The following is a 14,940-nucleotide window of genomic DNA, read 5'->3' on the forward strand; positions in this document are numbered from 1 at the left end:
CTTAACGATTACGTTGCGCCATGCGTATGTCAACACCGCTAGCTAACATCGCTTTGAATAAACCTCAAGATAACCATGACAACCGGTCAAACAGTTAAAAAGCGCCTTTCTGCAGTCAGAGCGCATCCGCCGTGTTGGTATATCAACGTGATGACGTATGTCTCGGAGGCAACCGTGCTTCAACAGCTTGGGTTCGAGGTAGTTTGAGTGCGGGCCAGCGGTGGACAGAGGAGGGGGGGGGCATTCAGGATTCAGCACGGTATGGATCAACTGGCCCTAGTGTGAGTGCACCCTAAAACATTAAGACCCGACCCGGTTCAACCCGCGGATGTTGAAGCTCAGACCTGATGCAGCCGGACTCACGAGCATTCATTCTCAGCCCGAATGTCGCCGGAAAAAAATGCAGCCTGTGGTCCGACCCGATCCGAGTTATTAAATGTTTTGGACCTTATATAGACGCCTGTCTCTGAAGATGGGTCAGTTCAGCTAGTCTGGGGCCGTTGACTCAAAGCTGTTTTGGTAGCAACCAGATCCAGGGCGAGAGACACAGGCCTTTCCTTCAAAATAAAAGCACCAAGCTAATAAAATGCGGTGAAACTCTTTAATTTAAGGAATATAATTTACAAGAAAGTCCTCGAGCCATTAAGTTAACCATGTGCTTTTATTGTATTACAAGTTAATGTCTATTTTATACGTTTTATGTTGGTGAACACTTTTACTTTGGTGAATTTGGTGATTTCCGGATTCGCCAAAAGACGGGAACCAGAATGCAGACAAAATTCGGAGTTAAAATTCAGCAGCTGAAGCAGGTAAAAGCCTGAGCTGCTATTGGAGAACTTCTGGTATTAACATACAAGAGTCACCTCCTCCATTTAGACTAGATAGATAGATAGATAGATTTACTTTATTAAACCCTTAAGGAAATTCAGGTGTGGTCAACTGCTCACAGAAGACTAGTCCCAGAGGCTTCCTGTTTATCCAGATGTTTACACATCTGTGTTAGATTTCATCACCGTGAGTGTCGGTGAGATCACACCAACATCCAGTCGGTTCATCTTCATGTCCCGGTGAATGCTTGTCCACATCTGCAGGTTCAAACTGTGACACTGACTCTTAACTCTTGTGCTTCTTCCCGTCAGAAATGCATGGAGACCAAAAACACCATCCTGGCCCGTCAGAAAGACATGCAGCTCTCCCTGGAGAAAGTCAAGCACCTGATTCGCCTCATCCAAGCCTTTAACTTCAACCAAGCTTTGGCCGAGACGGAGGGGAAAGACGTCGGCGCCCGAGTCCAGGACGCGTCCGAGGCGGCGCTCGGCCCCGAAGCCGCGGCGCCGGAGAACAACTCCAACTCCGTGGAGACGGCGGCGAAGGCGGCGAGCTCCGAGACGAACAGCAGCTCCGAGGGAAACGACCAACAGGAGCAGCAGGCGGTCGCCGCCGGCAACCAGATAGCAGCCGGCAACCAGACTGCAGCCGGCAACCAGACTGCAGCCGGCAACCAGACTGCAGCAGCAGCAGCAGCAGCAGGAGGAGGAGGAGGAGGAGGAGGAGGAGACGCCGTCCAGGACACCGGCCCGGTCCCGGCAGCTGCTCCCGGCCCGGACGCGGCGCCCGGCGGTCCAGCTACCGGCGCCGCGGCAGGGGGAGGGGGAGGGGCCGACACGGGGAGCGGGACGCAGCCCGAGGCCGCGGCCAAACCCGACGCCGCTCCCACGGTCGACGGTCCGGCCGCCTCGACGCCCCCGGCCGTCGCCACCACCAACGGGACGGCCGAGCCGAGCGGCCCCGACCGCAGCCCGGCGGTGGAGCATCGCCCCGACACCGCCGCCGCCGGCGCCGCCGCCACCGGCCCTGAGAACAAGATGGCTGCCGTCAACCCTCCAGAGACACCGACAGCGGCGGAGAAGACGCAGGAGGAGATCACTGACAGTGACGGCAGCAACAACAACAACAGCAAAACCTCAGAACCCTCCCAGCATTCTTTGCCAGCGCTGGTCAGCAGCAGTTTGGACAATAAAAAGTAATGCTCTGTCTCTTCAGTCGCGGGATTCAAACATATATATTAAAAAAAAAAGACTTTTGCTTGCACCGTCCGGTGCCCTGAAGTTGCCAATCTGTATAAATGTTGTTTGTTTGCATTGTATTGTCAGACTGTGTCAATGGTAGATATACAGCCCCAGTCACACGGCTCTGGGGAGACGTAGCCCCGCCCACGCCGCTGGGACGGGGAGGCTGCGTCCCGGGGTCGTCATGCCAATTAGTGATAGACGTGAGTGGTTGGAAAGCTCAAAGGGAGATTTACTTCATCATCACACCAGTGTGTGCCTGTTACAGTGGCCCCTGTGTTCTCCGGTGGGGGGGGGGGGGTCCGGGGTCGGTGTTGGGATGGGGCCTCGTCCCAGTGAACCCAATGTCAACAACCTTTAACTGCTACAAACCCACAGTCGACCCATTGAACCTTAACCCATGACATCCCCCCAATCACCGATCAATACCGACCCGATCACCGATCAATACTGACCCCATCACCGATCAATACTGACCCGATCACCGATCAATACCGACCCCATCACCGATAAATACTGACCCGATCCTCTTAAACCGACTGACCAGAACTCTTCAGTCCAACTCTTCAGTCCAACGTGACCCTGTGGTGGCGAAACACTTTCACTTTCTCACCCTCACTCTCTGAATTAGTGATTCAGCTGTCGAGTGAGTTTTAAACCCAAACTGACCAATAACTGATCCAACAGAACCTCCCCATTGGTCCAATGACTGATCCAACAACTATTGGTCCAATAACTGATCCAACAGAACTATTGACCCAATAACTGATCCAACAGAACCTCCCCATTGGTCCAATAACTGATCCAACTATTGACCCAATAACTGATCCAACTATTGGTCCAATAACTGATCCAACAGAACCTCCCCATTGGTCCAATAACTGATCCAACAGAACTATTGGTCCAATAACTGATCCAACAGAACTATTGGTCCAATAACTGATCCAACAGAACTATTGACCCAATAACTGATCCAACAGAACCTCCCCATTGACCCAATAACTGATCCAACAGAACTATTGACCCAATAACTGATCCAACAACCATTGGTCCAATAACTAATCCAATAGAACTATTGGTCCAATAACTAATCCAACAGAACTATTGGTCCAATAACTAATCCAACAGAACTATTGGTCCAATAACTGATCCAACAGAACTATTGGTCCAATGACTGATCCAACAGAACTATTGATCCAATAACTGATCCAACAGAACTATTGGTCCAATGACTGATCCAACAGAACTATTGATCCAATGACTGATCCAACAGAACTATTGATCCAATAACTGATCCAACAGAACTATTGGTCCAATGACTGATCCAACAGAACTATTGGTCCAATGACTGATCCAACAGAACTATTGGTCCAATGACTGATCCAACAGAACTATTGGTCCAATGACTGATCCAACAGAACTATTGATCCAATGACTGATCCAACAGAACTATTGGTCCAATGACTGATCCAACAGAACTATTGATCCAATAACTGATCCAACAGAACCTCCCCATTGGTCCAATAACTGATCCAACAACTATTGGTCCAATAACTGATCCAACTATTGACCCAATAACTGATCCAACAACTATTGGTCCAATAACTGATCCAACAACTATTGGTCCAATAACTGATCCAACAGAACCTCCCCATTGGTCCAATAACTGATCCAACAGAACTATTGATCCAATAACTGATCCAACAGAACTATTGACCCAATAACTGATCCAACAGAACCTCCCCATTGGTCCAATAACTGATCCAACAGAACTATTGACCCAATAACTGATCCAACAGAACTATTGGTCCAATAACTGATCCAACAGAACCATTGGTCCAATAACTGATCCAACAGAACTATTGGTCCAATAACTGATCCAACAACCATTGGTCCAATAACTAATCCAACAGAACTATTGGTCCAATAACTGATCCAACAACTATTGGTCCAATAACTGATCCAACAGAACTATTGATCCAATAACTGATCTAACAGAACTATTGGTCCAATAACTGATCCAACAGAACCCGTTCCTGCTTTAACACCTTCACACACTTTGGGAACTGTTGGTGACCAGTTGTGAGAAAGTCGTTAACCATTATGACATCATACTCCCAGCGACCAAACCCGACCCAACCTGACCCCACCAGAATCCCCCCTGACCCCCCCGTAACAGCAGAACAGAGACTGAAGCTGAAACACTGACCCTGGTTCTGGACCCCTGACCACCCAAGACTTTGACCGTGACCAAACCAAACCTCCTCCCCAACCAGCTAACGAGCCCAGTGCCCCCCGCCCCAGAAGCCCCGCCCCAGAGGCCCCGCCCCCCTGTCCCAGAAGCCCCGCCCCCCACCCTCCCGGCTCCTCCCACCGTGTTCCTGAGCTCAGGCGGCGCTGAGCGAGGCGTTGGCGTCGAGCAGCTGGAGCAGATGTGTTCAGTGGTGTCGGTCAAGTGTAGTGATTGAGTTTTCATTCGTGAGTCAAAGTGTGTCAACTGTGAGCACTAAATGTGAAGTTGCAATATTGCAATGTCAACACACACACACACAAACAAACAAACAGACAAACAAACAAACAAACTATATCTGGGCTGTGTTTGTTTTTTTTATAGGAAAAGATATTCAGGTCTTCCTAGTCTTCAGAATAAGTGCTTTCTGTTTCTGAACCTGCTGGACTGGACTGGCATTAGCAGCAGCACAGCGGTGGGTGATCTCTCTGCATTGTGAACATTTCTGTTGAATCCTGAACTGCCAAAATGATGTTGTATCCAAATTCAGCAGGGACGAGTCCACTTACTGTATTGACCGATCAAATCATTGGCGTTTGTAACATAACATAAAGGATGCTCTGTTCGTTGGTTGGTTGGTTTCCCCCCGGCCGGCAGCCGGCAGTCAGTCAGTCAGACAGTCAGACAGGAGAGCTTAGTAACAGTAACCATGAGGAAAGGATTTGGACCGGACCACAGATCCTGAGATTAAAAAGCACAAGCTTGCTGCATCACAAAGAAGTGCTGAAGAGCTTTTTGTATGTTAATATGGAATAATTAAAACAGAGTATGCATCTCTTTGTCGTGATGTGACTTATCCCCACATTGCCAATATTTTTGTAGGACGTGGAGGCTCCCGGTCCAGTGGGCGAAGGAGCCTCAGCTGTGTCAGAACCCCTCCCCCTCCTCCACCTCCACCTAACCCCCACCCCCGACCCAACCCGACCCCCCCTCAGTTAGACGACGATGCATCTCTTCTCTCTGGAGCTCGTCTGTTCTCCGTCGGCTCGGCTCGGCTCGGCTCGGTTCAGTTCTGTTGGGTTCGGGGCATTAACTCTAAACTCTAAACTCTGTTTCATTGACCTCTGGTTGTGTTGGAACATGTTGTAATTGTTGTTGTTGATGATGATGATGATGTTGTTGCTGTTGTTGTTGTGGTCCAATAACACATTCAGCCCTGAAGCGTCGGAGCTTCGCGGTTCAGCCGTCGTCGTCATGGAGAAGGTTCAAGTTTCAAGTTCTTTCTAAACCCCATGTTTTTACTGATCCACTGTTTTTATTTCAGCCATGCTAGCAGCCGTTTCTCCATCAGTTCAGTGTCGGTGCTGCTCATTGGTTGGTCCACACCATCGCCAGGTCACATTCTGCATTCTGCATTCTGATTGGTCCAGGACTGAAGTCCCATCAGCCCCTTAGCACGCTGATGTCAGAGCTGCTAGCATGGCTACAGACCTGAGAGACTTTGACGCTTCAATATGAAAAAAATACTACCAGGATTTTTTATTATTGTCCCCATGTCTGTGTTGACGTCTACGCTGACATCCCATAATAGCAAAAGTGAATGTGCGGGGTTTGAATCTGTTGTTGGACGACGATGAAACTGCTGTTCCAGGTGTGTTTCTTCATATCATGTTGATGACTCCTCTGTCAGTGACGACGAGCATATCTCAAACATCAGCTGTACAAACTGCCTTCATCCGAAGACCTAGAGACTCTGACTCGGTCTCCACGGAAACGCAGTGTCCTCTGTCTCCACGGTGACGCAGTGTCTCTCTCTCTAAACGTCCTCGTCTCCACGGAGACGCAGTGTCTCTCTAAACGTCCTCATCGAGAGCTCAGCCGTTCGAACATGGAATAGAAAAAGGAAAAAAAAAAGAGTGGACAAGAGATGCGAAGACGACTGACACTGTCTCCATCTCCCTGACAACCATGAACCCATCATCGTGTGTGTGTCCTGTTGTTGTGTGTCGTGTGTCGTCGTTGTTGGGTGAATGTTGACGTCTCTTGTGTCCAACGCGTGTCCTTCCTCCACTCACGGATCGAGCAGCGTCGTCGTCATCCGTCATCACTCGACTGGACCCAGTTTTACGTTTTACTTTTGAACGAGCCCGAACACGAGTCCCAGACAGACTGGACCTGTCCCTCTGTACAGTAGGTACCTCGAGTGCCTTTCTCTTCAAACAGCAGATAATATTTGTCTCTTCTTGACTTGCACTGTGACTTGTAGAACCTTACTAACCCTCCAGATGACCCCCCGTTCCCCCGTTACCCCCTCCGGTCTGTCCTGTCCCGTCCCAACGACCCCCCTACCCAACCCCTCCAACTCCAGAACTCCGGAGCACAACCCCGGTCCCTTCTTCACCACCTCAGGCTGCCAGTAGTCAATGCAAGTTGAACCTACATCTCAATGTGACGGCGTTTAGAGATCGACCACATAGTGTTTTCGTTTGTCGTTGTTTAATTAATAGAGGAGTTGCCTTAAATGTCTGACTTTTTCCTTTCAACCCGATTCAACTTCTTTTACATTTCAAAAACCAGACGTCGCGTTGTTCAGTCGGTCGTTAGGTCGGATGGTCGTAGGCGATTCGGTCAGTTGAGGCGCGGTGCCACAGCCACATGTTCGTGATGCACTTTTGGTTTGACCAGTATTATTATTATTATTACTATTATTATTATTATCAGAGGGAGTCCTATAGTGTTTCGTTGTGAGTTCTTCATGGTTCCCGGCGTGCGGCGGTTCTGATTCTGGTTTTTTAGAGGAGGGATGAGTTTTGCTCCATCAGGTCCAGCGAACCAGAGCCCCGTGTGCATCTGGAATGAACAAACAAACTTAATAACCTGCACCCCTGACGACGGGGCGGGGCGGACTCGGACCCAATTAGCACCATCAGTCCACTCCAGTCCAGTGGAGCGCATGCCTTCTTATGCAAAATTTTTATACAATATTCGTCGAAAAGTTTTTAATATGCATTTGCTTTGTTTTTTATTATTAAGTTTTTATGTGAAACTCCAGTCACCTTTTTTCCTTTGAGCATTCGGAGGTGTCGAGCAGCCGCAGCCATCGTCGTCACCACGGGGCGGAAACTTTTCTTCCTGACGTCGTGTTTGTGGGTTTAGATGGGAAGTTGAACTTGGCTAAAGCACCATTACATGCTGAATGTTGGGGTCCTAGCAGAGCGGTGGGGGGGCGATCAAGTCTTAAAGGGATAGTAGCATTTTTTTAAAGTGTGGTTGTATGATCTCCAAATAGCCCCTAAGTACTTTAATTGCAGTAGAAGACTCTCTGCACTCCTCCCGTTAGCAACGCCAGCCCATAATAGCCCTGCCCAGAGATTTACAACATACAGTGTTGTGAATGGACCCAAAGAAACGGCCTATTTTCACGGCCTAAAAGAGGTTTTACCTGAAAAAAAATACACAGTTCCATTGTTCGCTATAATATAATTTTTTCCTGCCCTTCAAAGTGCAGGAAAAACACAGTTTTTAATTGGACCTAACCAACTCACGTATCCCTCCGCCCAGGGTTAGCGCCCGCCGATCAGCAGTTGGTTCGGTCCAAATAAAAACTGTGGTTTTCCTGAAAAAATTATATTATAGCGAACAATGGAACTGTGTATCTTTTTTCAGGTAAAACCTCTTTTAGGCCGTGAAAATAGGCCGTTTCTTTGGGTCTGTTCACAACACTGTATGTTGTAAATCTCTGGGCAGGGCTATTATGGGCTGGCGTTGCTAACGGGAGGAGTGCAGAGAGTCTTCTACTGCAATTAAAGTACTTAGGGGCTATTTGGAGATCATACAACCCCACTTTAAAAAAATGCTACTATCCCTTTAACGTCTAAATTGTGTCACTGTCTCTTCTCTTCTAGAGAAAAGTCCTCGGTTTCTATTTAGTTGAGCTAGAAAAAAAGAAAAAAAAGTGAATTTATCCAAAGAACACTGCAGATGTGCGTTTGTGTTTGGAGCCTTTTCTGTAGTCGATGCATATCACCGGGGAACTCAGTCAGCCGTGCATCCAGCCGTGAGTCTGCAGCTCGTTTATGCATTTTCCAACGTCGTTCGGCCGGCCGGTGGGTGGGTGAGTGGGTCTGGAAGCGTCCCGTAAAGTAGTTCACTCACTCCAACTCGGGTCTTCTTCTTCTCACTTTTTTTTTTTAGTTTTAAAAACGATCAAGTCATGATTGTGGCCTTCTAGTATTTTGTCGATAACATGACATCAGTCCGTTGTTCAGTCCCGCTCACCACCACCACCACCACCATCCATCCTGTCTGGACCCAACCGTTCACCTGAAGCTTCTTACCTCATCCACAGCTGATTCCATTGGGGGTGTGTTGAGTGCAAAAAAAAAATACAAAATAAAAAGTCTTTTTTTATCTTCCATTTGGTGAGATGCATTGTAGCGATATGAATAAAGAAAAAGTTCACCTGGTGTGCTGAATAATGTGTAAATTGGTAATTACACAATCTGAATATTTGTATAATTGTTTGTATTTTTTCATAATGATTTTGGAAAGGAATGTGTTTATTTTTTTGACTTCTGTTCCAGATGTGTCTTCTGTTGGCCTGACATTGTGACTGGTCTGGTGGGATTCTTACCTCTGTATTGAGCCTCTTCTGTGATGAATTCTTTGTATGCAGTGTTTAGGAAATACTGTAGGGAACATGGGGAGGAGTTGATATTAGGAGCATTTGATCAATTTGTATTTATTTATTTTATCATTTTGTTAATAAATTGTGAAAAGCAGCGCGTCACATGTCGACTCTTCTTGCTCACAAACCTTTCAGACGTTTCACCACCAGAACCAGGACCAGGCTGGTTCTCAGTTTGAAATGATCTCCTAAAGACATAAAGTTAAACATGAAACACTCTTTTTATCAATATTTTCATCAATATCAGTGTATTATTTTAGTTTTCTACAGTTTCAGAGTGGAAAAAGGGAAACAAAGATGGAAATAATACATAGGCTATAGTTTAAAATGTAAAGGGAATGTGTCATCTGTAACTTTTTGCCTTTTGGAGTTCATTTCATCTTCCACTTGATGAATTGTTCAGACTTTTGCATGACACTGTAGGCTATATGAAGAGTTCATTTGCAAAAGCAGATAACTCGTTTTTAAAAAATTCTAGAATCTTCATTTTTTATTTTTTATTTACATAAGGTGATATCAGTCAAACCAAAGTGGAGTGACTTTGAGATGTAAAGAGACATATCTCAAAAAAAAAGTTTTATTGAAAACAACACTATGTAAAGAATAATTACAAAGCCTCGGCTCATTGTTTTCAAAATGGCACTTATCTGCTTTTGCAAATGAACTCTTCATATGTATATTCCAGTGGTGGCCAAGAGGTTTCAGTTGTTTTGTTAAATTGTCCATAAATCATTATTATGCTCTATAAACCACAGAATAGAGCCATCATAAGAAGATTTAGCCTATGATGTCATTTTCCTTACAAAAAAAACAACCAAGCTCAGCCTATTTGTCGAGTACATTATGGGCAAGTTGTAAAATAAAGTGGACAGATGTATTCTACATTCAGAGGAAAACATTTGGCTTGATTTATTGAAAACTTTATTGAACAACATTATTTGTTATTGGAAACAGTTGTGCAACATGATCCTGTTTCTTATAACGTCCCAAGTTTCCATAAATGAACACCAGTAATTATGAAGTTATGACTGACACCTAGTGGCTGACTGAGGGCATGAAAGGTCTGTGGAAAGTAATTGTGAAACTAAAGGTTAATATCTGCATTGACCATTAGAGTCTCTACTTAGAGAAGTGTTCAAAGGGATAAAAAAAATTAAAAAAAAACACACACACACACACACAATAAAGCCCAGAGGCTTGTTTTCATTGTGGTCCTATTTGATGGTAGACGCAGACGGTTAAAACAGGGAAGACAAACACACAACACATAAAATATGGGACTAAAAACATGGGAGAGAGACACTAAGGCACATAGACGACAACACTGAAGAGAAAGAACAAATAAAATAGATAAAACAAGAGATTAGGTCCCAAACAGAAACAACAAAACATAAAGCAGACACACAAACAAACAATACAATAATCTGGTGCTTCATGGCTCTTTTGTTTTAATTTATCGGTTGGCTAACCATTTTTTTTATTTTTAGACTTAAAAAGAAAGTAGGAGGAGCTAACAGCTTTAAGGTTTAGAGCAGAGGTGTCAAACTCATTTTAGTTCAGGGGCCAAATTAAGTGCAATTTGATCTCAAGTGGGCCAGACTGGTAAAATAATAGCATAATATCCCCAGGTCTTAGGTTGGCCATGTGCTACCTACGCACCTATGGCCTTTGGTGACTCAACTTCTGTGGCAACTGTAAAGAGTGGGTGCACCAGCAATATTCCATTTTCTTTGATGAGTTTTGTGAAGGTGTGTAATTACCTGTTATAATATTCTGTGACAGGGCCTTTATATGAGCCACCATTGTCTGCTAGTAGTAATGCTGTCTGACTTTTCTTTTTGTTTTAGTGCAAAGAAGCACATTATTAAGATGTTTACATTAAAGAACTATCCTATTACAAAACATATTATGACCAACCTGAAATTTCTTGAGAATAATACATGCAATTTCAACAACATAATGCCTCTTCTGTCTTATATGTACTTTTTACATCTGGTAAATTCATCCCGCGGGCCGGATTGGACCCTCTGGCGGGCCGGTTTTGGCCCCCGGGCCACATGTTTGACACCCCTGGTTTAAAGGAAGGCCATTCCACAAGACAGCTGCTGAGTAAAGGAAAGAAAACTTTAAAAAAAAATTTTTTATTGAAGTATCTCCAAAATACAAACATTAAAGGCACATTGCTAATATATAAATGCACAGTGCTGAATCAGCTATCTGGATCAATCAAGAACAAAAAGAAAAAGAAAAGAGGACGTGAGGGTCTCAGTCCACAATAGTAAATAAGTTTTTTTGGGGATCTTTTTTTTATACATTCTGAGTTGGTTTATCCATCCATTGAAGTGGGGTTTCACTTTGAGGTATTTACATCTGTTGATGAAATGTTTTCCAAGGGAAATTAAAATGTTCACCAAAAAGTCCAAGTTCTTTTCCTTTAACTGTAGATCCTGTACATCCAATATAGTCTACTTGCCAACAATGAGTACCCGGAAATGTTGAGTACCCCAAAGTTTTATGTTAGAAATATATAGTATGGGTCCCCAGTATTCAGAAACTGCCGGATGCTAACTTATATATATTGGGCAATTAGCATAATTGACACAATTAGCATAAATTAGCATAATTGCCTATATGGGCAATATTTCAACAAAATTGACTTGGCTGATCTGGGCAATATTGGAGTGGTTTTAGGGGTTATTGATGATGCTGAATCCATTTCTGACATTTTCGAAATTCAAAATGGCTGTCTAAACCGATGACCAGATTTTGAAATCCATCAAAATCGGCCCACTGGCGGTTAAAATCGGGTCACTTCCGGTTTAGACAGCCATTCAGCCACTCCAATATTGCCCAGATCAGCCAAGTCAATTTTGTTGAAATATTGCCCATATAGGCAATTATGCTAATTTATGCTAATTATGTCTGTTATGCTAATTGCCCAATATATATAAATTAGCATCCGGCAGTTTCTGAATACTGGGGACCCATACTATATATTTCTAACATAAAACTTTGGGGTACTCAACATTTCCGGGTTCACAATGGGGCCCAATGGGCTGGCAAGTAGACTAATATAATGGGGGCAAAATAATGTGTTTAGATAACAGCCAGTTTCGAAATGAAATCCAAAATTATACTCGCATCCAAAAACAATATGTTCTACTGTTTCGACATCATTCTCACAAAAAAGGAAAGAAAACTTTCCCATACAACATTATTTGTTAAAATTTAAGAAAGATCAATGTGTAAATTGTTCTCTGTGTGAGTCTGAGCCTGAAACTGTGATGCACCTGGAACTGTAACTCTACTGCCACCTACTGGACAGAAGTAGCTACTGCGTTACATCACATTGAACTGTAACTCTACTGCCACCTACTGGACAGAAGTAGCTACTGCATCACATTGAACTGTAACTCTACTGCCACCTACTGGACAGAAGTAGCTACTGCATCACATTGAACTGTAACTCTACTGCCACCTACTGGACAGAAGTAACGCATTACATCACATTGAAGATTGACTCAGACTTTTCTTTAGATTGGAACAATAATGTACTTTTTGGTGTCCATGATGTTAAAAGTAAGAAACAGAAAGAACTGTAGGCTATGTCATACACTTGATAATAATATTAGGGAAATATCACATACACAAAGCTAAATGTAGTCACTCTAAACCCTGTTTTGTGTTGTGGCATCCCAAAGGGAAACGGAACAGTACATGCAAAGTATCTGTGACTCGATTAATAAGAAAGCTATGAAAACATCTGATTTGTGCTCTTTATTCTCTGTATTTATTTAATAGCCTATAGCCTACCCCCCCCTGGCTGGTGTTCAATTGTTTGTTTGAAGATACATTACAGTAATAATAACTGCCTTTGTATTGATTATATTTCTGTCAATAAAGATTTATTGAAAAAAAAAAAAAACCTTTCCCATACAGAGGCTGTAGTCTTTTTTTTTTTTCTTTATTGTAAGCATAACATAATTATCTAAGCACATAACATAGCATATGTTAACATTATGCATTATACAGAGAGAGAAAGGAAACAAAAATGACAACAACAATACAAATAATGACATTACAAATAAAAATTTAATTAATAAATAAATACAAATAAACATTGCCAGATTTGGAAGAATCCATTTACCTAGTAAAAAGTTCTTAAAGAGGGGCTATGTTGAATCTTTCAAAAATACAGTTCGTTTTCATAGCTTTTTTATTTTTAATGTCTTAGTTGCATATTGGAGAATTTCTTGTGTGAAATGATCCAGGCTGGGTTTTGATTCTGTCCATTTTTTTTTTGTGGATATGAAATTGGGCCATAAGTAGCTACTACCAGTTGTATAAAGAATGTTGTGTCTTTGTCCAACTTGTTGTTTTCAAAAAAAATAAAAATGTCCTTTTCTTGTAGAGTGATGACTTGTCCGGTTGTTCTTCTTATGAAGTGTTGAATGTCAATCCAGAATGTTTTAGAGTACATGCATTTATGGAAAAGGTGCTGTATTGTTTCGATTTCTTGTCCACAGAAAACACAGAAAAAATCCATATCAATTTTGAATTGTAGTCAGTAGTCAGTGGCGCGCCCCCTGGTGGCGAGGTCATGAGACAACGTTGGTGTTGAAGTTGTCAGGAAATAAACTGAATCATGTCATGGAGGCAAAAAATTAAAAAAAAAAAAAGTTCCGGTATTTCCAGATGTTGTAATATAAAACAGTTATAATATCTGTGGACAGTCTGTGATGCTTCATAAAGTCAAATAAACCATAATAACCCAGAACACGGACATGTAGCTTTAAATAACCCCTCCCGCTGCTCTCCGTCTATCCAGCAGAGTGGCGCAGCGGAAGCGTGCTGGGCCCATAACCCAGAGGTCGATGGATCGAAACCATCCTCTGCTAACTGTTTTTTTTATTTTTATTTTTTTTTCCTCCCCCCACATCAAACCGAGATTACATAAAAGACAAAACAACTCTTTACATCCGACACTTTTAGAAAATAAATGCATTCATTTTGTTATTGAAAGCACAGCGGTCACATGTGTTAGGTGAATAATTTAATGTTGTACGTGACGTTTCAGATGAGTTAAAACATCGATACGTTACGTACTAAATCGATTATTACCAATCAATTAGTGAAATAGTCTTTGGAAACGACCGCGTCACCTCAGCACAGCAGCCATAACAGTGTGTGTGTGTGTGTGTGTGTGTGTGTGTGTGTGTGTGTCTGTTGTGTTATGTCGAGGCCGTGTTCACTTTCGTTTTTCTTCGAGCTCACAACAACAACAACATCCCGGTGCTACGGAAGCCTGACGGTGCCAAAGGTCCAAGTAAAAAACATCCCATAATAATAACTAGATGAACTAACGAACCCAAACACTGAATCTAAACTTCTGGACGGTGACTCCGCCTCCAGGAAGTCTCACGTCAAAACATCTGACGTTGTTTCTTTGTCTTTCTGCTTGTTGGAATAAATGTGTTTGGGTTTATTCTCTTCTACTGACTAATAACTTATTCTTTCTTGTGTTCAGACAAAAACACTGAATGATGTTACCTGTTTTTTTGTCTAAACACAAGAAAAAATAACTTATAAGAAGACAAAATTAATATAATCAATCTCTACTGACATCTGAGGACCTGATCATTCACATAACTTATTTCAATTATTTAAATAGTAGACTTTTTTTTTTAAACCTTTATTTTACCAGACAAATTGCTTGAGATAAAAAAAAATCTCTTTTACAAGCATGGCCTGGCCAAGAAAGCAGCAACAAGATATACACACAAAGAAGTGGGGACAAATATGAGAGAGAGAAAAGAGAGAGCCTACTTTAGCATACAGAGTACAATGATGGGTGAGTGACTTACAGCCGCTAATGTATCTTAAAGCACAATGATAAATGGCATCCAGCATATGCAAAGAGGTAGAGCAGGCATTCATGTACAGTACGTCACCAT

The 14,940-nt window shown here is 43.2% G+C and overlaps 1 protein-coding gene across 1 annotated transcript in view; it reads left to right on the top strand.

Moving 5' to 3' along the window:
* The window catches only part of phf21ab (PHD finger protein 21Ab), a 35,145-nt gene extending 33,050 nt beyond the window's left edge, over nucleotides 1-2,095 (top strand). The window contains exons 18-19 of the mRNA XM_085780329.1: nucleotides 1,140-1,439; nucleotides 1,488-2,095. Of these exons, the coding sequence (XP_085636455.1) occupies nucleotides 1,140-1,439; nucleotides 1,488-2,027 (840 nt within the window). The 3' untranslated portion in view covers nucleotides 2,028-2,095. The remainder of the gene's footprint in view (nucleotides 1-1,139; nucleotides 1,440-1,487) is intronic.
* The last annotated feature ends 12,845 nt before the right edge of the window (nucleotides 2,096-14,940 follow it).

This window comes from Trachurus japonicus, chromosome 6 (assembly GCF_045865225.1).
Source record: "Trachurus japonicus isolate A0001 chromosome 6, Traja_1.0".
Lineage (NCBI taxonomy): Eukaryota > Metazoa > Chordata > Actinopteri > Carangiformes > Carangidae > Trachurus > Trachurus japonicus.